Consider the following 21059-nt stretch of genomic DNA (forward strand, 5'->3'; position numbering starts at 1 on the left):
GAAGCAGGACTGCAAATATCTGGCATTGTCTGCTTCTACAGGTGGAAAGAGGAACTGCCTCACCCAAACCCCTGAGAGAGAGAATTCTTATATTTCTTAGAAAAAAAAAGGTTGGGACCACACACTGTTAAAGCTATTTCTATATTTAGGATAATTTGTATAAGGTGGATTCCCACAAGTATAATTATCAGGTCAGAGGGCATGAGCAGATTCTGATGATGAGAGGACCTCTTGACTTCAATGGCTTAGTCTTGGAAGTTTTTGTTTCCTTGTGTTAATCTTTCCTTTGATATACCATTTGTTGGCTATACTTATTCACTTACTAGTGAATAGAGTATTGTGTTTCTTAGAACTTTAAATAGTTGTTGAGGTGAAGGGTTTTCTAATCTACCTTCTCAGAAAGGAAAATCATCTCTTTTTTTCTCCCTCTTGATTAATTTTTTCCCCTTTTGGATAGTGGTGCCTGGGTTTGTGCTAGAATCTGAAAAGCAGATGATATATTGATTTACCCATAAATTGTTTTAAGTTCGTGCACATTACAAATTTCTGGAATGGAAATTCATCATTTATAGCAGCGTGAATTCTCAGATTTTTCTCTCTTTCAACCTCCTTCTCTACCCTATGTAAAAGTAAATGTTCATACACCTCTTTCGTCATACTCTTTCTCTAGACTCTTTTTTTGTTTGTTTGTTTTTGCTGATTGGTCAGCAGTCACTTCATATCAGTTAGCTGGGCATGGTGGCGCGTGCCTATAATCCCAGCTACTCACAAGGCTGAGGCAGGAGAATTGCCTGAACCCAGGAGGCGGAGGTTGCTGTGAGCCGAGATCACGCCATTGCACTGGCCAAAAAGAGCGAAACTCCGACTCAAAAAAAAAAGTAGTGAGTCCCCATGTCAAACAGGAGGCTATAGCCTGCCTTAGTGGCAGTTGCTCTTGTCTCAAAGCCAGAGAATCTAGGTGTTAGTTTCAGTGTCACCACTAATGCACTGTGACTTCAGAAGCTCCCTCCCCTCATTAGCTTTGGGGGAGGGGTGGGACTTAGACTTCAAGTCATTACATGGACCTATTACAGTGTTCTGCATTTGTTCTGACTACATATGCCCATCTTCCTGCTAGAATGGGAGGCTTCTGAGTCCAGAACTCAGTCCCGTATTCACATGCCTGATACACATTGGGTGGATATGGTTAAATGAGCCCAGTTTTGTTATTCTTCTGGGTGTTTTTGTATGTGATGCAGTCCATATATTCTTGTCTACACTTTAAGTAAAAGAGGAACTTGCAAAGACCTCCTGTCTTTAAGAATATTAGGGCCAGGCATGGTAGCTCACACCTGTAACCTCAGCGCTTTGGGAGGCCCAGGTGAAAGGATCACATGAGTTTGAGTATCAGCCTGGGCAACATAGTAAGACCGTGTCTGTAGAAAAACTAAAAGAAAAAATTTGGCCGGGCACAGTGGCTCATGCCTGTAATCCCAGCACTTCAGGAGACTGAGGCAGGCGGATCACCTGAGGTTAGAGACCAGCCTGGCCAAAATGGCAAAACCCAATCTCTACTAAAAATACAAAATTAGCAGGGTGTGGTGTCAGGCATTTGTAATCTCAGCTACTGGGGAGGTGGAGGTAGGAGAATCACTTGAACCCAGGAGGCAGAGGTTGCAGTGAGCTGAGCACCATTGCACTCCATCCTGGGCGACGAGAGCAAGACTCCATCTCAAAGAAAGAAAAAGATTATTGGGTGTGGTGGCACATCACTGTAGTCCTGGCTACTCTGAGAGGCTGAGGCAGGAGGATCACTTGAGCCAGGAGGTCAAGGCTGCAGTGAGCCATGATTGCACTAGTGGCACTGCAGTCTGAGTGACAGAGCCAGACTTTGTCTTCATTTAATAAAAAGAAGAAGAAGATTAGATTACTGCACTTGTAAATTGAAGATGCTATATGCAGAACGTGGTGTTTCTGGGCTTTCCAAGTCTTCCCTCTTCTTCTTAAAGGTTAAAAATGTTTTGAGTTGATTGGACTCCATGGTAACATTCCCGTGAACTTTCATTTGAGGAAAGGTAATCTTTAATGGGAAGGAGGTAGAGGGAGAGAGAGTTTAACAGTGGCAACAGTCTAGGTGAAGGGAGAACTTTGTAAAGCAGAGTACATCTTCCCTAGAAGCAATTAGTCATATTATTAGGCAAACTGTTTCAGCATCTGGCAAAATAGCAGGAACACGACGATTTTGCTTCCTTGGTTACAGGCAGTGATAGTGAACTTGACCTTCCGCAGAGCCGGGTCAGAGAGAGGGCATCTTTAAACAGCCCTGTCTGGTTTTGGTGAATGGAATCTGCACTGGCAGGATTTGAAAGCAAATGCCTGTGAGTTCCCTCAACCAACCCCTGGCCTTTTGGGTTGGACTCTCTTTGGCCTGGGAGGTTGCTGAGGAAAAATATAAATAAAGCTGCAGGGAGCCATTGGCATGGTAAGTGTGAGTGTCCTAAAGAAAACAAGACTGCAGTATTGAAGTCTGTTCTCTTTCCCTGTGTTTCTGGGAGAAGCCTCCTTTAATGCAGTGTATTTCAATAGACACTTGTTTTTACAGCAGTTAGTATAATAGCAGTGGATTTAGACACCTATTATGTATTTGAAGAAATTGCTCTGCTAAGCTCCTAGCAAATTGTTTCTTCATAGAAACTTGTATTTGAATATGCTGGGTAAATTCAAGTGGGGCAAAAGTTGTTTGTTGTTATTGGTAGGTTAATCTTCCTGTGAACAGTTTATGAACCATATTCCTCTTAAACATCTCATTGTTTTACATAATTATGAGGAGTGGTTGTTTACTTGGGATTTTGGTTGTTTGTGTGACAAGAAATTCAGCACTTTTATCTTTTTAAAATCTGTATTACCAACTGTAAAATTCAAACCTGGTTAATCAATTCTCATATGAATGATGCTGGTTTATAATGTTTAGGTTTCATTCCTTCATTGGCTTCACTGTATAGAAGAGCTGGATGTATATGTCATCAAGAGAAGTAGCTCTTACTAACACTGTTACTGTAAGGTTCCAGTCCTTTGTATGAGGACTGGAACTGAGCATAAAGGTCAGCAGCCTCATGTGGATTCTTCTCAATGTTGCAAGTTGCTGCACAAAGGGGGTTAACCTCTTTGCCCATTGGCCCTTCAACACACTTACTATTTAATGATCCTTTGAAATAAACTAAAGGAGGATAGGTGGGTACTCAGATAATGTTGATAGCTTTAAAACTTTGTTGCAAGTAGAGTAAGGACCTGAACCAAAATTTGGCCTATTATTCTGCCAGTCAGGAATTCTCAGTACAATCACAAACCAAATGTGAACCACATAATGATGTTTCTGTCAGTGCTGGAGTGCACATAGGAAGGAAGGTGATCCCATAAGATTAAAACTGTGTTTTTACTGTACCTTTTTTGTGTTTAGATAACACAGATACTTACCATTGTGTTACAGTTGTCTATAGTATTCACCACAGTTGCATGCTGTACAGGTTTGTAGCCTAAGGGCAATAGACCATACCACATAGCCTAAATGTGTAGTAGGCTATGCCATCTAGGTTTGTGTAAGTACACACTATCATGTTCGCACAATGAAATGACCTAATGGCACATATTCCTATCTTTAAGCAACATATAACTATCTGAAACTCGCACATATTCCTGTCTTTAAGCAACATATAACTGTATCTGAAGCTGGCAGAATTAACTTGCAGACTAATAGACTCAACCAAAATTCTACATGTTCTTTATTAAAGGATTCAGTGAATATGTGCCAATAAAGTGTTTGGCCAGCCTTTTTAGTTACAAATAAACAGAACTAGCAGTTGTGTGTACATGAATCCTGGGAGACATACCTTGTGGAATCTCAGCCTCACCATACCTCCTATAAAATTGTTGTGCTTTTCCTGCCTATTTATTAGCTAAGAGAAGCTGATTCTTATTTTTTAAGCTAAAAGTCACTGTAAATATACTAGGTTTTGTTGACTTCATTGTAGTGAATCTGTTTATTAAAATTTATGCTTACAGGCCGGGCGCGGTGGCTCATGCCTGTAATCCCAGCACTTTGGGAGGCCAAGGCAGGTGGAACCTGAGGTCAAGAGATCGAGACCATCCTGGTAAACATGGTGAAACCCCATCTCTACTAAAAATACAAAAAAAATTTAGCTGGGCACAGTGGCACGTCCCTGTAATCCCAGCTACTCAGGAGGCTGAGGCAGGAGAATTGTCTGAACCCAGGAGGCGGAGGTTGCGGTGAGCCGAGATCGCGCCATTGCACTCCAGCCTGGGTAACAAGAGCGAAACTCCATCTCAAAAAAAAAAAAAAAAGCTTACAAAAAAAAATTTTATATTAATTTTTTTTATTGATTGATATATTTTATTAATTTAGGGTATAATTAATACACTATAAAATTCGTCCTTTTAAAATATACCGCTTAGTGGGTTTTAGTACATTGACAAGAGTATGCAGCCATTACCACTATGGAAATCTGGAATATTTTCATCATGCCCCACTAAAAAACTCACATCTCTTAGCAATTATTCTTGCTTCTCTCATTCCCCTATCCCCTGGCAACCACTAATCTACTTTCTGTCCCCATGGATTTTCCTATTCTGGACATTTTAAATAAATGGAATCATACAATACATGGTGGTCTTTTGTGACTGATTCATCCATGTTGTAGCATGTATCAGCACTTCATTCTTTTTATTGCCATATAATACTTCATGTTTTGTTTATCCATTTATCATTTGAGAGATATTTGAGTTGTTTCTACTTTTTGCCTATTATCACTAATGCAGCTGTGAACATTTTTATACAAGCTTTTGTGTGGACATAGTGTTTTTCTTTGTCTTGAGTATGTACCTAGGAGTGAAATTATGGGTCATATCGCAACTCTCGGTGTTTACCCTTTGAGGAACAAAGTGACTCTACCATTCTACATTACTACCAGCAATGTATGAAGGTTCCCATCTCCACATTTTCACCAATACTTGTTACTTTTATATTGTAACTATCCTAGTGGATATGAAGTGGTATCTCCTTATGGTCTTGATTTGCATTTCCCTAATAACTAATGATCTTGGAACATCTTTTCTTGTGCTTATTGAGCATTTGTATATCTTCTAGGAGAAATGTCTGTTTAACTCTTTGCCCACTTTTAAATTGGGATTTTAAGTTGTAATGATAGAATGATACATGATTTACAATTTTTTTTTCCATTTTATAGGTTGTTTTTTCACTTTCCTGATGGTGTCTTTTGAAACACAAAAGTTATTAATTTGGGTTCAGGTATGCTGGCTCACACCTGTAATCCCAACACTTTGGGAGGCCAAGGAGGAAGGATTGTGTGAGCCAGGAGTTGGAGACAAGTCTGGGCAACATAGGGAACCCCATCTCTGCAAAAAATTTAAAATTGGCTGGGTACGGTGGCTCACACCTGTAATCTTAGCACTTTGGGAGGCCAAGGTGGGTGGATCACCAGGTCAGGAGTTTGAGACCAGCCTGGCCAACATACTGAAACCTAATCTCTACTAAAAATGCAAAAAATTAGCTGGGCGTGATGGCGCCTGCCTGTAATCCCAGCTACTCAGGAGGTTGAGGCAGGAGAATCGCTTGAACCCCAGAGGTGGAGGTTGCAGTGAGCTAAGATCGTGCCACTGCACTCCAGCCTGATGACAGAGCAAGACACTATCTCCAAAAAAAAAAAAAAAATTAGGTGGTACACACCCATAATCCCAGCTACTTGGGGAAGCTGAGGTGGGCAGACTCTTGAGCCTGGGAGGTTGAAGCTGCAGTGAGCCAAGATCATGCCCCTGCACTCTGGCCTGGGCATCTGGGAGTGACGCCCTGTCTTAAAAAAAAAAAAAAAAAATTAGTTGGGCATAGTAGCACACGCCTTTGGTCCTAGCTACTCAGGAAGCTGAGGTAGGAGGGAGGATTAGCTGGGCTAAGGAGGATGAGGCTGCAGTGAGCCATAATTGTGCTACTGCACTCCAACCCAGGTGACAGAGTAAGAGATCCTGTCTCAAAAAAAAAAAGCTTTCTAGTTTTGATGATCATTTTCTAATTTTTCTTGTGCTGCTTGTTCATATTTGAACAAGCCTGCATTCCTGAGATTTTTTTTTGTATATGAGATAATGTTATTTGCAAACAGAGATAGTTTTCTTCGTTTGTATTTTGCTTTTGCTTTTGATATCATCTAAGAAACTCACCTAATTCAAGTTCACAAAGATTTACACCTGTATTTTCTGAGTTTTATACTTTTAACTCGTAGATTTAGATCTTTGATTCATTTTGATTTTTTTTAATAGTGCAAGGTAAGTGTCCAGATTTGTTCTCCTGCATTTGATTTCCAGTTGTCCCATCACCATTTGTCGAAGACTGTTCTTTGCCTATTGAATTATCATGGCACTTTATCAAATTTGAACATACAACATATTTGTGAGAGTTTATTTCTGGGTTCTCTGTTATATTTCATTGATCCGTATGTCTGTCTTTATGCCAGTACTGCAGTGGTTTTCTGAAGTCACAGATTGATAGTTTATAATTGCATATATTTACAGTACAAAGTGATGTTATGATTTGTGACTACCATGTATAAAAATTAAATCTAGATTATTAACATATCCATCACCTCAAATATTTAACTTTGCTGTGAGAATATTTGAAATTTACTCTTATCAATTTTGAAATGTACAGTAGGCTGTTAATAACTGTATTTGCCATGCTGTGCAGTAGATCTAAAAGAAGAAAAGTATTCCTCCTAATATTTTGTACCTTTTGACCTGACTTTCATCTTCCCATTTCCGCTGCCCCTCAGCCTCTGTAACTACCAATTTACTCTGTTTTAATGAGTTTCATTCTTTTAGATTCCACATGTAAGTGAGAACATATGGCATTTGTCTTTCTGTGCCTGGCTTATTTCACTTACCATAATGTTTTCCAGTTCCATCTATGTTGTCAGAAATGACAGAAATTTCTTCTTCTTAAAGACTGAATAGTATTCCATTGTGTATATATACCACGTTTTCTTATTCATTCATCTGTTGATGGACACGTTAGTTGATTATATAACTTGGCTACTGCAAACAGTGCTGCAAAGAACATGGGAGTTCAGACATCTCTTCAACAAACTGATTTCAAATCTTTTGGGTAAATACCCAAAAGTCTGATTGCTGGATTCCACACTGTTTTAATTACTGTAGCTTTGCAAATACATTTTGAAATCAGGAAGTGTGAGTCCTCCAATTTTGTTCTTTTTCAAGATTGTTTTGAATATTCTAGATCCCTTGTATTTCCATATGAATTTTAGGATCAACTTGTCAATTTATGCAGAAAAGCACTTTACATTCTGATAGGGAATACATTGAATCTGTGAATCAGTTTAGGGAATATCATCATCTTAACAATATGAACACAAATGACTTCATTTATTTAGGTGTTTTAAATTTCTAATAGCAATATTTTTATGGTTTTTAATATATAAATCTGGAATTTCTTTTGTAAAATTGATTTATTTCTAAATATCCTTTTTGATGTATGGTCAGTGGGAATACTTCCATAATTTAATTTTCAGGTTGCTCATTACTAATATATAAAAATACAATTGATTATTGTGTTTTTGTTCTGTTTTTTTTTTTTTGTTTGTTTGTTTTTGAGACAGAGTTTTGCTCTTATCACCCAGGCTGGAGTACAATGGCACAATCTTGGCTCACTGCAACCTTTGCCTCCTGGGTTCAAGCAATTCTCCTGTCTCAGCCTCCTGAGTAGCTGGGATTACAGGTACCCGCCACCACGCCCAGCTGATTTTTGTATTTTTTAGTAGAAATGGGACTTTATCTACTATTATCTACTTTATCAGGACCATATTGGCTACACTGGTCCTGAACTCCCAACCTCAAGTAATTCACCTGCCTCAGCTTAAGTAATTCACCTGCCTCAGCTCCCCAAAGTGCCGGGATTATAGGCATGAGCCAGTGTACCCAGCCTTGTTTTTTGTTTTTGAGGCAGACTTGCCCAGGCTATATAGTAACGTGATCATGGCTCACTACAGCCTAGAACTTCTGGGCTCAAGCAATCCTCCGAGTACCTGGGACTTAGCCTCCTGAGTACCAGGGACTTACAGGCTTGCACCACCACACACAGCTAATTTTTAAATTTTTTTTAGAGACAGGGGTCTCACTTTGTTGTCTGGACTGGTCTTAAACTCCTGACCTCAAGTGATTCTCCCTCTTCGGTCTCCCAAAGTGCCGAAGTTACAGGCTTGAGTGCCTGGTCGATTTTTAATTTTGATCTTATATCTTGAAACCCCTCTGATGGTTTTGGGGTGTGTGTGTGTGTGTGTGTGTGTGTGTGTGTGTGTGTGTGTGTATTTCATGGGATTTTTTGTATATGAGATAATGTTATTTGGAAACAGAGATAGTTTTCTTCTTTTGTGTTCTGAATGTTTTTATTCTTTTTTTTTTGCTAATTGCCCTGGCTAGAATCTCTAGTGAAATGTTGAGTAGAAGTAGAGAGTGCAGAGGTCCTCATCTTGTTCCTAACCTTAGAAGGGAAGCTTTTAGTCTTTTACCACTAAGTATACTGTTAGCTGTGAGTATTTTATAGAGACCCTTTATTAGATTGAGAACTTTCCTTTTGTATCTCGTTTGTTGAGTGTTTTTATCATGAATTTTATCATGAGTTGGATTTTGTTTAATGCTTTTTCTTCATCAGTTGAAATAATTGTGTGACTTCTGTCCTTTATTCCTTTAATGCGATGAATAGAACTGTTTGATTTTCATATTTAAACAAGCCTGCATTCCTGAGATTAAAGTAAACTCCACTTATTCGTGGTGTGTAATCCTTTATATACCACTGGATTCAGTTTGCTAGTGTTCTGTAGACAATTGTTTGCGACTCTTTTTCATAAGAGGGATGGGTCTGTAGTTTTCTTTTCCTGTCATGTCTTTGGTTTCAGTATCAGGTAATATTGGCCTCACAGAATTAGGAAGTGTTTTCTTCTAATTTTAGGAAGAGTTATAAAGTATTGGTTCACAATACACTTTTTTTTTTTTTTTTAATCGGAATTTTGATCTTGTTGCCCAGGCTGGAGTGCAATGGCACAATCTCAGTTCACTGCAACCTCTGTCTCCTGGGTTTAAGCAATTCTCCTGCCTCAGCCTCCCAAGTAGCTGGAATTACAGGCACACATCACCACACCTGGCTAATTGTGTATTTTTAGTAGAGACAGGTTTTACCATGTTAGGCTGGTCTCTAACTCCTGACCTCAAGTGATCCACCTGCCTCAGCCTCCCAAAGTATTGCGATTACAGGCGTGAACCACCGCGCCAAGCCCACAATACATTTTTTTTTTTTCTGTTGCCCAGGCTGGAGTGCAGTGGCATGATCTCTGCTCACTGCAACCTCTGCCTCCCTAGTTCAAGTGATTTTCCTGCATCAGCCACATGAGTAGCTGGGATTACAGGTGCACCACCATGCCCGGCTTTTTTTTTTTTTTTTTTTTTTTTTTTTTTTTTTTGGTATGTGGAAATGGGGTTTTACCATTTTGTCCGGCTGATCTCAAACTCCTGACCTCAAGTGATCCGCCCACCTTAGCCTCCCAAAATGCTGGATTACAGGTATGAGCCACCACAACCAGCCACAATACACTTTCTATCAAGAAAAAAATATATCTGCCTGCTTCAGATACCCAGCCACCACAACCAGCCACAATACGCTTTCTATCAAGAAAAAAATATATCTGCCTGCTTCAGATACCCAGGTGGTCACTCAGCACCTTGATCCTTGCCTTTGGTATAGGTATTGACTAAATTTCAGACCCTATGGTCCTGACAGGCTTTTTCCAGCTCCATCCCACTGGGGCTGAGAAATTATCAGAACCCCTTCATAAGTACTAATTCCAGTAGTTTCCAGTGTAATGTTGGTTTTGTTTGTCTCGTGTTGTGAGAGCCTTTCTCAGGAAAACATCATCTTAAAGGAGTGTTTTACAGGTGGCTTTGGAGACAGGGATAACATTCAAAGATCATCTACAAAATGTTATTTTGGTAGGTTTTTACTTTATTAAAGTGTGCAGAGCAGAACTGCAGATTCCTTTGGTTTCTTCTTGCATTTCCAACATTAGAAACAGCTGTTTTAAGGTGGTATTTTCCTGGGGGCATCCTGTAGCAACATCTCATTGATTCCTGTGTCATCCTTCTGGGTCCATACCTCAGAACCACACAAATTTATCATCCCAGGCCACAGTAAAAGCAAGAGGTATGGTCTTCAGGCCACCACTGGGCATTATTCTGAACCCCCTTGTGATCCAGCCGACTTCTCGCCCACAGGTAACACGTACACAGACCTCTCGGCCAGAATCTCCAGGGATGACCAGCCCCTCCCCACGCATCCAGATAATCTCCACCGACTCTGCTGTAGCCTCACCTCAGCGCATTCAGGTACCTGCACCAGTCCCACTTGGTTCCAGCTACCTGCCAAAGGCAACCCTGCCTTTGCTGAACCCTTTCCAAAAACAAACCTGCCTAAGGGTTTCACTAAGGAGTTGTGCCTCTTGGACATCAAATACAGTACAACCTCATTGATTCTTTAAAAAAATTAAAGAAACTCTGACGCTTGTTTAATTAACTTACATTTAAAGCAAAAGCCTGAACTGTTGTTTCAGAGTATTGGGATGAAGTACCATTTTATTACGTACTTGCTTCCAAATTGAGAGGCAGTATATCTTAATACGTAATTAACAGCAAGGGCCCCCACTTGAAGTCAAATCCAGTGTCCCACTTAGCTTTTTTGACCTTGGCCAATTAACTTTTTAATGCCTCACTTTCTTCATTTGGAAAATATACATAATAGTACCTGCCTGACAAAGTTATTATGAAGGATCAAAAGGATATTCCTTATAAAATGCTTTGAACAATGCCTGGCACATAACAATGTTCAGTATGTACTAATGATATAATAACTATTATTAATAGTATTGTCATCATTAACTAATCAATATTCACTTATGGGAAGTTGTCTTCCCCAGGGCTCTGAACCTGCCTCTGGCCCATTGAGTGTTTTCACCTCTTTGAACAAAGAGAAGGTAGGTGTATCAAGCTTGTAGACAAAAAGCTGGGAGGAAGGGATAAGATATTGATGACAAAGATTTATTGTTATCTCAGCAAGCTGAATCAAAAAGCCAATTATAACTGTTGATTTCTCTGTTTTTCTCCTTGCAGTTCTATCAGTTTTTGCCTCGTTATGTCTTTTTGGAGAATTGACCCCTTGCTATTTATTTATTTAACAGGATCTCACTATGTTGCCCAGGCTGGTCTTGAACTCCTGGTCTCAAGCAGTCCTCCTGCCTCCGCTTCCCAAAGTGCTGGGATTACAAGCATGAGCCACCATGCCTAGCCACCCCTTTCTTACTATGTAGTACCTCCCTTTATAAGTTTATCTTCCTTGTTCTGAAGTCTACTTTGTCTGAAATTGCTATTGTTCCTCCAGCTTTCTTTTTATTAGTGTTAGTTGCTAGCACAGTATAACTTTCTCTATGCTTTGACTTTTTTCTTTCTTTCTTTCTTTTTTGGAGACAGGGTCTCACTCTGTTACCCAGACTGGAGTGCAGTGGCATAAACACAGCTCACTGCAGCCTCTACCTCACAGGCTCAAGCCATCCTCCCTTCTCTATTTCCCGAGTAGCTGGGACTACAGGCGCATACCACCATGCCTGGACACACACACACACACACACTTTTTTTTTTTTTTTCTGTATAGGGGGTTTCACCATGTTGCCAAGGCTGGTCTCAAACTCCTGAGCTCAAGCAATCCACCTGCCTCAACCTCCCAAAGTGTTGGGACTACAAATGTGAGCCACTATGCCTGGTTGACTTTTTTTTTTTTAAGAGAGTCTTGCTCTGTTGCCCAGGCTGAAGGGCACTTAAATTTACTGTTCACAGGATCGTAGGGCACTACAGCCTTAGACTTCTGAGCCCAAGCTATCATCCTGCCTTAGTCTCTCAAGTAGTGGGGACCACAGATGTGCACCACTGTCAGCTGCTCCATCCCTTTATTTTGCATCTGTCTGTGTCTTTATACATAAAATGGGTCTCCTGTAGGCAGTATGTACTGGGGGAGCTTGATTTTTTTCCTTTTTTTTTTCCCCTATTTTCTATATAATTTCACAAGGGTCTTGTGTTTTTACCCAGCTGACAATCTATCTTTTCATTGGTGCATGTGGATCATTCACATTTAAAGTGATTATTGATATATTTGGATTAATATCCTCCATCTAGGCCGGGCACAGTGGCTCATAACTGTAATCTCATCACTTTGGAAGGCTGAAGAAGGCCGATCACTTGTGCCCAGGAGTTTGAGACCAGCCTGGGAAACAAAGTGAGATTCCGTCTCTACAAAAAAAAACTAAAAATTAGCCAGACATGGTGATGCATTCCTATAGTCCCTACTTGGGAGGATTGCTTGACTCCAGAAGGTTGAGGCTGCAGTGAGCTGTGATCATGCCGCTGCACTCCATCCTGGGCCACAGAGCAAGACCCTGTCTCAAAAAAATAAATAAAATAATGATTCAAAGCTGTTCATACCAGCTAAAATTTATACTTAAGCAAAAGATTTGTTTATCTTTTTGCAAAGATCAGGACTTCTTTACCTTTTTGCAAACCTTTTTTAAAGAAGGTTCCTTTTACCCTTTTTTTTTTTTTTTTGAGACGGAGTTTCACTGTTGTTACCCAGACTGGAGTGCAATGGCACGATCTCGGCTCACCGCAGCCTCCGCCTTCTGGGTTCAAGCAATTCTCCTGCCTTAGCCTCCCAAGTAGCTGGGACTACAGGCGCGCACCACCATGCCCAGCTAATTTTTTTGTATTTTTAGTAGAAACGGGGTTTCACCTTGTTGACCAGGATGGTCTCGATCTCTTGACCTCGTGATCCACCCACCTTGGCCTCCCAAAGTGCTGGGATTATAGGTGTGAGCCACCGTGCCCGGCCCCTTTTACCCTTTTTATTTTTAGTCAGTCTCTCTGCTATTATCTTTCAGTATGCGTTAATATACTCTGACCTATCTTGTAAACTTTATATATATTCTATATGTAAATTCTATATATACTATAAGAAATTGTGTTTATGTATATGAGTGAGTAGGTGGGTGGGTATGTATATATAAATAGTATAGGAAATCTGAAGAGCTGGTTTTGGATGGGCAGACAGAACCTTGAAGGGATTCTCATTGTACTCAGAAAGAAATATGAACATGGAGCAGGGTTATCCCACCTTCCTCTCAAGGCTCCTGGGCCATGCTGGTTGTCCATGGGCCTGATAGCAGTTCCCAAGAGTTTGTTCCTCCCAGGGCTTTTCCATATGCCAGAAAATTTCTCTCTCTTGGGAAAACTAAAATTTATCTGGCTGCTGTCTTCTCAGTCTTGAGTCTGGTCTCTTTTTTTTTTTTTTTTTTTTAATTGAGATGGAGTTTCACTCTTGTTGCCTAGGCTGGAGTACAGTGGCACAGTGTCAGCGCACTGGAACTTCTGCCTCCCAAGTTCAAGTGATTCATCTGCCTCAGCCTCCCAAGTAACTGGGATTACAGACATCCGCCACCACACCTGGCTAATTTTGTATTTTTTTTAGTAGAGACAGGGTTTCATGATGTTGGACAGGCTGGTCTCGAACTCCTGACCTCAGGTGATCCACCCTCCTCAGCCTCCAAAAGTGCTGGGATTACAGGCGTAAGCCACCATGCCACCCAGCCCAAATCTTGTCTTAAACGTCACCTTGTCACAGAGGTTTTCCCTGACCTCTCTTTCTAAAGTTAAGTACTTTTGTTATTCAAGGTTACCCCAACCTGATCTTTTCCCTCATAAAATGTACCATAGATTGAAATTGTTTACTGACTGGTTTGTTTCCTTGTTTATTGCCAGTCTCTTCCACTGAGCTAAAAGCTTAATGAGGGCAGGAGCCATCTTCATATGACACTGCCTAGCACACTGCCTGACAAAGTAGACCCTCAGTAAATATTTGAGGAATGAATGAAAGAGTGAGTAAGCCATGGTAAAAAGTCTTAACTTTTTCAACGGGAGCAATTTGAAAAGATGAAAGGGTTAAGACAAGGCTGAATAAGGAAAGGAATATGCAGAGTTTAGAGGGAAGAAATACTTTACCAAGGTCCTGTCATGTTCTGGGCAGTGTACCAAGCAGTTTCACACACGTATCATTTCACTTTCCTAATCATCTTTTTCATAGACATATAAATGGAGCTCAAGGGCTTATGTAACTGCTTCAAGTTGACAGAGCTGGGAAGTAGTAAAGCAAGCATTCTGTTCATGTCTGTAGCCACCAAACCCTGTCTCAGGTGTTTACAGTGAAAGAGGTGGCAAGGTGAAGATAGGGGTGGACCTTAGCTTAGTAAAGTCAGTCCTGCTATAATCTGACATGTGTGTTCCTGAAAATTCCCACACTTTGCCAGGATTGTGTAGTGAAAACCATGGGACTATTGGGAGAAAATGAGATTAGTGGCACAGTACTCAAAAACCTTGCCAGTAACACATTAAAAAACAGATAGTGAAACTAATAAAACCTGCAAGTGGTTAAATACATAGTGACTGTAATAAATACGGTACTTTACCTTGAAAAAACCCTGCAGTTTCTTTGTGGAGGTAGGTACAGGGAGGATTGCATCTCATGAGTTAATTGAATTGTGGACGCAGGGTGACCTGAAATCACCAAATAGATTAAATGTGACCCATACCATGTGCACTGAGTATTCCTGCATGGATTACTTCAGCTAAATGTTGTTTTCTGTTTACCTAGTGTTACTCATGGAAGAAACCATGAGTAAACACAAAATCTGGAATTATATGCAAATTATTCACTAACATATCAATCTTGCTCAACAAGTTCACCTTTTTACAACAAGCATTATAGCAGCTCTGATTGTGTAGGTAGGCTATTGGGGGCCTTAAAAATCACAGAAAACATGACATTACTCCCTTTCCCCCAAGTTGTTAGAGTTCACACTCAGGAAGTTAAGAACTTTTTTTTTCTTTTAAAGACAGAGTGTTGCTCTCTTGCCAGGCTGGAGTGTGTAGTGGCACAATCATGGCTCACTACAATCTCTGCCTCCTGGGTTCAAGCAATTCTCCTGCCTCAGCCTCCCGAGTAGCTGGGACTACAGGCATGTGCCACCATGCCCAGCTAATTTTTGTATTTTTAGTAGAGACAAGGGTTTCACCATGTTGGCCAGGATGGTCTCAATCTCTTGACCTTGTGATCTGCCCACCTCAGCCCCCCCAAAGTACTGGGATTATAGACCTGAGCCACAGTGCTCGGCCTGGAAGTTAAGAACTTTTGTTGCAAGTAAAGAAATTAAATACAGTTTGCTTCTTGTATTAGTTTCCCAGGCGATCACAATAAATTACCACAAACTTGGTGGCTTAACACAATAGAAATTCATTTTTCCCAACCTTCTGCTGGCCAGAAGTCTGAAATCAAGGTATTGGCAGGGCCATACTCTCTGAAGGTTCTAGGAGAGTGTCCTTCCTTGCCTCTTCCTAGCTTCTGGTGGGTCCCAGCAGTCCTTGGTATTCCTCGCTTGCTTGTAGCTGCATCACTCCAATCTCTGCCTCCATGGCCACATGGACTTGTTAAAAGGACACCAGTCATTGAACTAGAGCCCACCCTAATGTAGTATGACCTCATCTTATCCTGATTACATTTGCAAAGTCGGTACTTCCAAGCAAGATCGCATTAATAGATACTGGGGATTCTGGCTAAAATATATCTTTCCGTGGGGTACAGTTCTATACACAGTACCTCTCCACAGCTGACTTAAATTTTAATGAGCTTGGATATATCCTTGCAATGTTTCCTCTAGGTCATTAAATAGGAATCTATCTGTTAGTGTTTGTTAACAAGGTCTTACCTAATGGTCACCTTTGTGTTCCAGTAGGATATTTGGGAAACTTTTTTTTCTGCCTGCATTTTAAGATTTTTCATGGAGATGATCTCTCTAAATGAAGGATACAGATGTCTTAGGAGGGTGAAGATTAAGAAACACAAAAATTGGCCAGGCGCAGTGGCTCACGCCTGTAATCCCAGCACTTTGGGAAGCTGAGGTGGGCAGATCATGAGATCAGGAACCATTCCAGCCAACATGGTGAAACCCCATCTCTACTAAAAATACAAAAAAATTAGTAGTGGCACATGCCTATAATCCTAGCTACTCAAGAGGCTGAGTAGTGGCACATGCCTATAATCCTAGCTACTCAAGAGGCTGAGGCAGGAGAATCAATTGAGCCAGAGTTGGAGGTTGCAGTGAGCTGAGAATGCGCCACTGCACTCCAGCCTGGATGACAGAGAGAGACTCTGTCTCAAAGAAAAGATAAGAAACCCCCAAATTAGAAGTAATTCATTAAATTTTTATGAGTGTGAGTTTTTGAGAAAAAAAAGAAAATAATCTAGCTGGGTGCATTGGTTCTCGCCTATAATCTACTTTGGGAGACAGAGCACAAAGATCACTTGAGCCCAGATGTCTAAGACCAGCTTTGGCAACATAGTGAGACCGCATCTCTACAGAACAACAACAAAAAAATTGCCAGGCATGATAGTGCTTACCTGTAGTCCCAGCTACTCTAGAGGCTGAGATGGGAAGATGGCTTGAGCCCGGGGATCAAGGCTGCAGTGAGCCAGGATCGTGCCACTGCATTCCAATGTGGGTAACAGAACAAGACCCTCTCTCAAAAAAAAAAAAAAAAATTCTGAGCCTTTGGAGTATATTATATACAGCCACTAAGAGCTGCTGTCCCTGTCTGGAACCAGTCACTTCTGCCTCCCAACACTGTACCCTGGCCCCTTACCTGCCATATCTCAACCATAGTGACTAGAGAAGAGCGTAAAAGGAAATGACATGCTAGTTACCTGTGTGTTCTCAGGCACAGCATGGGATCATCTCTGGACACAAAAGGGCAGAGGAATTACTAGTGTTGCCTTGGTTTTAGTTGGTAATGAAGACCCTGTCAATCACATAACTATTTCATTTCTTAACAGGGAAAATGGTTTAGGAAGGAAGAATTGATAGACATGAGCTGGTATTGGTAGCTCATGACTGTAATCCCAGCACTTTGGGAGGCCAAGGCAGAAGGATTGCTTGAGCCCAGGAATTTGAGGCCCGCCTGGGCAACAAAATGAGACTCAATCTCTACAAAAAAAATTTCTAAGACAATTAGCTGGATGTGGTGGCATGTGCCTTTGGTCCCACCTACACAGAAGGCTGAGGCAAAAGGATTGCTTCGGCCCAGGAGGTTGAGACTGCAGTGAGCCATTTTCATCCCACTATACTCCAGTGTGGGTGACAAAGCAAGACTCTGTCTCAAAAAAAAAAAAAAAAAAAATGATGGACATTTGACTCACAGAGCTCAAGTTTATGGGGGCTTCCAAAGGCCAACTTGTTTATCTAAGGCAAGAACCCCTTCTTTGGCAGCTGAGACTGTGTCAACTAGCTCGTGTCTGCAATCTTTCAGTTGAGGAAAGTTTTTTTAAAGATAATTCTTTTCACAAGGTTTTCTGTCTCATGTTTTATGTGTCTGGGGGACTCTGAACACAGGTTGTAACAATGAAAGATTCTTCCTTTTATTTCCTCCAAATCTGTTCTCCTTGAGCATTAAAGATCTTTTGCCCCTTTAGTGGGAAAATATGATATACTGGGGTTTGTCCCACAATCAGCTGAGAATTCATTCTTGCATCTGTTGTTCTATTGTGCTGTCCTCTCTGGTCTTGCACTCAGCTGTGTCCTGTAGCTTTGCCACATTTTTTCACAGTTTTCTCTTGTGTTTCATTCAAGTTTTTGCTCAGTGTCACTCACTCGGAGAGGTCTTTCCTCCTACAGATGCATCCCAGCCTTCTTGCCAATGTCATGCTTTCTCTGTTTATTCTGCTTTTTGTTTTCTCCAGGGCATTTACACTGACTGATATTCTTTATTCATATTCATTGTTCACAATCTGTTTCCCCCACTAGAAGTTTAGTTTCATGAGGGTGGGGCCTTTTTTTGTTCACGTCACTATTCCTAGTACCTCGAACAGTGCTTGACTCATAGTGGGTGCTTAATAAACATTTAAGTGATTGAATCTTTTCTTACCTGTGTCATTTTATTTTGAGCCAGTCAACACTGTCTTACTTTCCATATTGCAATTAGCAAAACTGTTGTGTTAGACTATATCAGTTTTTTGTCTCAACCTTGGAGTTCCATTTCTTTTTTTGTTTGTTTGTTTTTCTTTGTGAGATGGAGTTTCCCTCTTGTTGCTCAGGCTGGAGTGCAGTGGCGAGATATCGGCTCACTGCAACCTCCACCTCCTGGGTTCAAGCGATTGTCCTGCCTCAGCCTCCCTAGTAGCTGGTACTATAGGCAACCACCACTACACCCAGCTAATTTTTGTATTTTTAGTAAAGATGGGGTTTTATCATGTTGACCACGCTGGTCTTGAACTCATGACCTCAGGTTATCCTCCCACCTCAGCCTCACAGTGCTGGGATTACAGGTGTAAGCCACCATGCCTGGCCAGAGTTCCATTTTAAAAGTCTGTCAAGAGGTGGTACAGATGCTAGATCTGCCCATAAATGTGCTGTGCTGTTCTGTAGGAAAGTGAGTTCCAGCCAGCAACATAGCACGTTTCCCCTCGCCCAGCACAGCAGCAGCAGCAGCTCAAGAGTCCTCTGCAGTAAGGGTGTGCTGGTTTCTTGAGGGAGAGGTGGCAGTGCTGCAAGCCAGGAACACCTGGCCTAGGAGAGAGGCAGGATGGGGATTAGAACAACTTCAAAGAACTTCATGAGCAAGAATAAGAGTCATTCTTGTCATAGCAACTATTTTTGTGGTGACTGATACAATTAGACAAGGACTGTGTAAAGAGCAAGACTTATCCAGAGTCAGCATCCACTACCTTCAGTGCATCCTATAATCTTTTATTGTCTTATTTCGTTGTGCTGGCCCTGGGATATAGCAGTGAATCAGATGTAGTTGCTATTCTTAAAGACCTCAGAGTCAGAAAGTGGGAGTGAAGGAGATGGGTGGCCAGTCAATGGTGAGTTGAGTGTGTTTCAGCAAGGGTCTCCCTGTAATTCTCTCAACTTAAGGCAATATTTTTTTCAGGACCTTTTAGAAAGAGGCCATCTTTGAAGCAATCATTTCCAGGTTTTTGGATTTTGCAGATCAGTAGCATTTCAAAAGAATAAGGATTGCCTACATTTTTTGTTAAGTGAATACAAGGACTTTTCAAAAAAAACCTATCATCTATTATTTATTATTGCCTTCATTTCATAAAAGAAAAGGCATTTTAATTCTACAAACAGAATAGTCCTAGACTAAAATTAGCTTTATAAAAATTTGTGCCTGAAAAACTCACTAATATGTTTTATATTTCTCCACCATGAACTGGTGAAACTGCATGTTAGACAGCATTAATTCAAGGGCTGGTGTTTGGCAGTCACCACTTTGAGCACGACCTGCAAATGCATGGGTCTTGTGACACTCCATGAGAGCAGCCTCCATGTTGTGTCTTACAGATTGTCACAGACCAGCAGACAGGACAGAAGATCCAGATAGTCACCGCAGTGGACGCCTCTGGATCCCCCAAACAGCAGTTCATACTGACCAGCCCAGATGGAGCTGGAACTGGGAAGGTGATCCTGGCTTCCCCAGAGACATCCAGTGCCAAGCAACTCATATTCACCACCTCAGACAACCTTGTCCCTGGCAGGATCCAGGTAAGGCCTTTGAACAGGTATTTGTTTCAGCATTTCTGCTGTTGAACTTGTTCTTACATCTGCTTTGGAGGCCAAATCTATCCATGGAAGGTTCTGTGGGGACCTGCAAACGTGGCAAGTTGCTGCTTTGGCCAGAGTAATAAACCAGCAACCCAGTGGCAAGGCCCAGAAAACAGTGAACTATAACACTCAGGATGGAAGTACAACCAGGAAGTCAGTGGCCACAGGAGACTAGCATGAGAAAACTGGCACTGAGGCCACTGGAGAATTTTTCTTACTTAAGACCACTAAGTGGCAGCCTTTGATATTTTAAAGGCACCACCTAGGGCTGACTACAGCCAGCGAAGAACTGACTTGTCCAGATCATCAGGTCTGTGGCGCCAGCTTTTCATTCTGTCTTTACGTGCCACTTGTGTACTAATCGCTCTGGGACTCTGAATTCTTATCTCTATCTCTGCCGTGGTTCCTCCTGCTCTGTCAAGGTAGGATGGGGTTGAGGACAGTCTATATCAAGAAAAACAACAAGCACTGAAGGAAGGCAGGGTTGTTGCTCAGCATGAGGCTGGGAAGCATAGAATCTCCAAACCCAACACCTACAGAGCAGAGACTCAAGGTCAGTATCCCATGATGGCCAAACACGGAACATGCTTTGTCAAGGTTGTGTTTAATTTTTTTTTTCCATTTTTCATAAAATACGCATAACATAAAACTTACCATCTTAACCAACTTTAGGTGTACAGTTTAGTGACATTAAACAGATTTACATTGTGCCACTATCTAGCTCTGTAACTCTTTTCATCTTCCTAAGCTGAAACTCTGTACTCATTGAACAGTAACTCTCCTCTCCCCCTCCCCCAGCCCCTGGTAACCACCATTCTACTTTCTGCCTTCATGAATTTGGCTACTTTGGGTACCTCATATAAGTGAAATCAGCCTTTTTGTGACTGGCTTGTTTCACCCAGCATACAGGTGAAGCTTCATCCATGTTGTAGCATGTGTCAGAATTCCATCCCAAGGCTGAGTAATATTCCACGGAATATATAGATCACATTTCTTGTATCTCTTCATCTCTTGGTGGACATGTAAGTTGCTTCCACATTTTGGCTGTTGAATTAATTAATGCCACTAAGAATCTCTGTTTTGGGTGGGGATGTTCTATGAAGAAACTTAAGGAAGGGAAGAATTTTTTTGTCTTCTGATTGAGCTGGGATAGAACACCAACATGTTCAGCTTTTAGATCTGTTCTTTTAGACACCTTACACTGCACTTAATAAATACTGTCTCATCCTTCCTTTCCCGGAG

General features: G+C 41.2%; 1 protein-coding gene across 26 annotated transcripts in view; it reads left to right on the forward strand.

The window, feature by feature from the left end:
* Positions 1-21059, forward strand: part of NR2C2 (nuclear receptor subfamily 2 group C member 2) — a 115494-nt gene that overhangs the window by 45429 nt on the left and 49006 nt on the right. For 16 of the 26 annotated variants that reach the window (XR_013527520.1, XR_013527521.1, XR_013527522.1 and 13 more), the window contains 3 exons: positions 10342-10452; positions 11040-11096; positions 19557-19757. Coding sequence is in view for 20 of the 26 variants with exons in the window: in XM_078351729.1 (XP_078207855.1) it covers positions 10342-10452; positions 11040-11096; positions 19557-19757 (369 nt within the window). In the remaining 6 variants the exon portion in view is untranslated. The remainder of the gene's footprint in view (positions 1-10341; positions 10453-11039; positions 11097-19556; positions 19758-21059) is intronic. The other 10 variants (XR_013527525.1, XR_013527524.1, XM_078351735.1 and 7 more) reach the window with 1 other exon arrangement.

Source organism: Callithrix jacchus, chromosome 15 (assembly GCF_049354715.1).
Source record: "Callithrix jacchus isolate 240 chromosome 15, calJac240_pri, whole genome shotgun sequence".
Taxonomy (NCBI): Eukaryota; Metazoa; Chordata; class Mammalia; order Primates; family Cebidae; genus Callithrix; species Callithrix jacchus.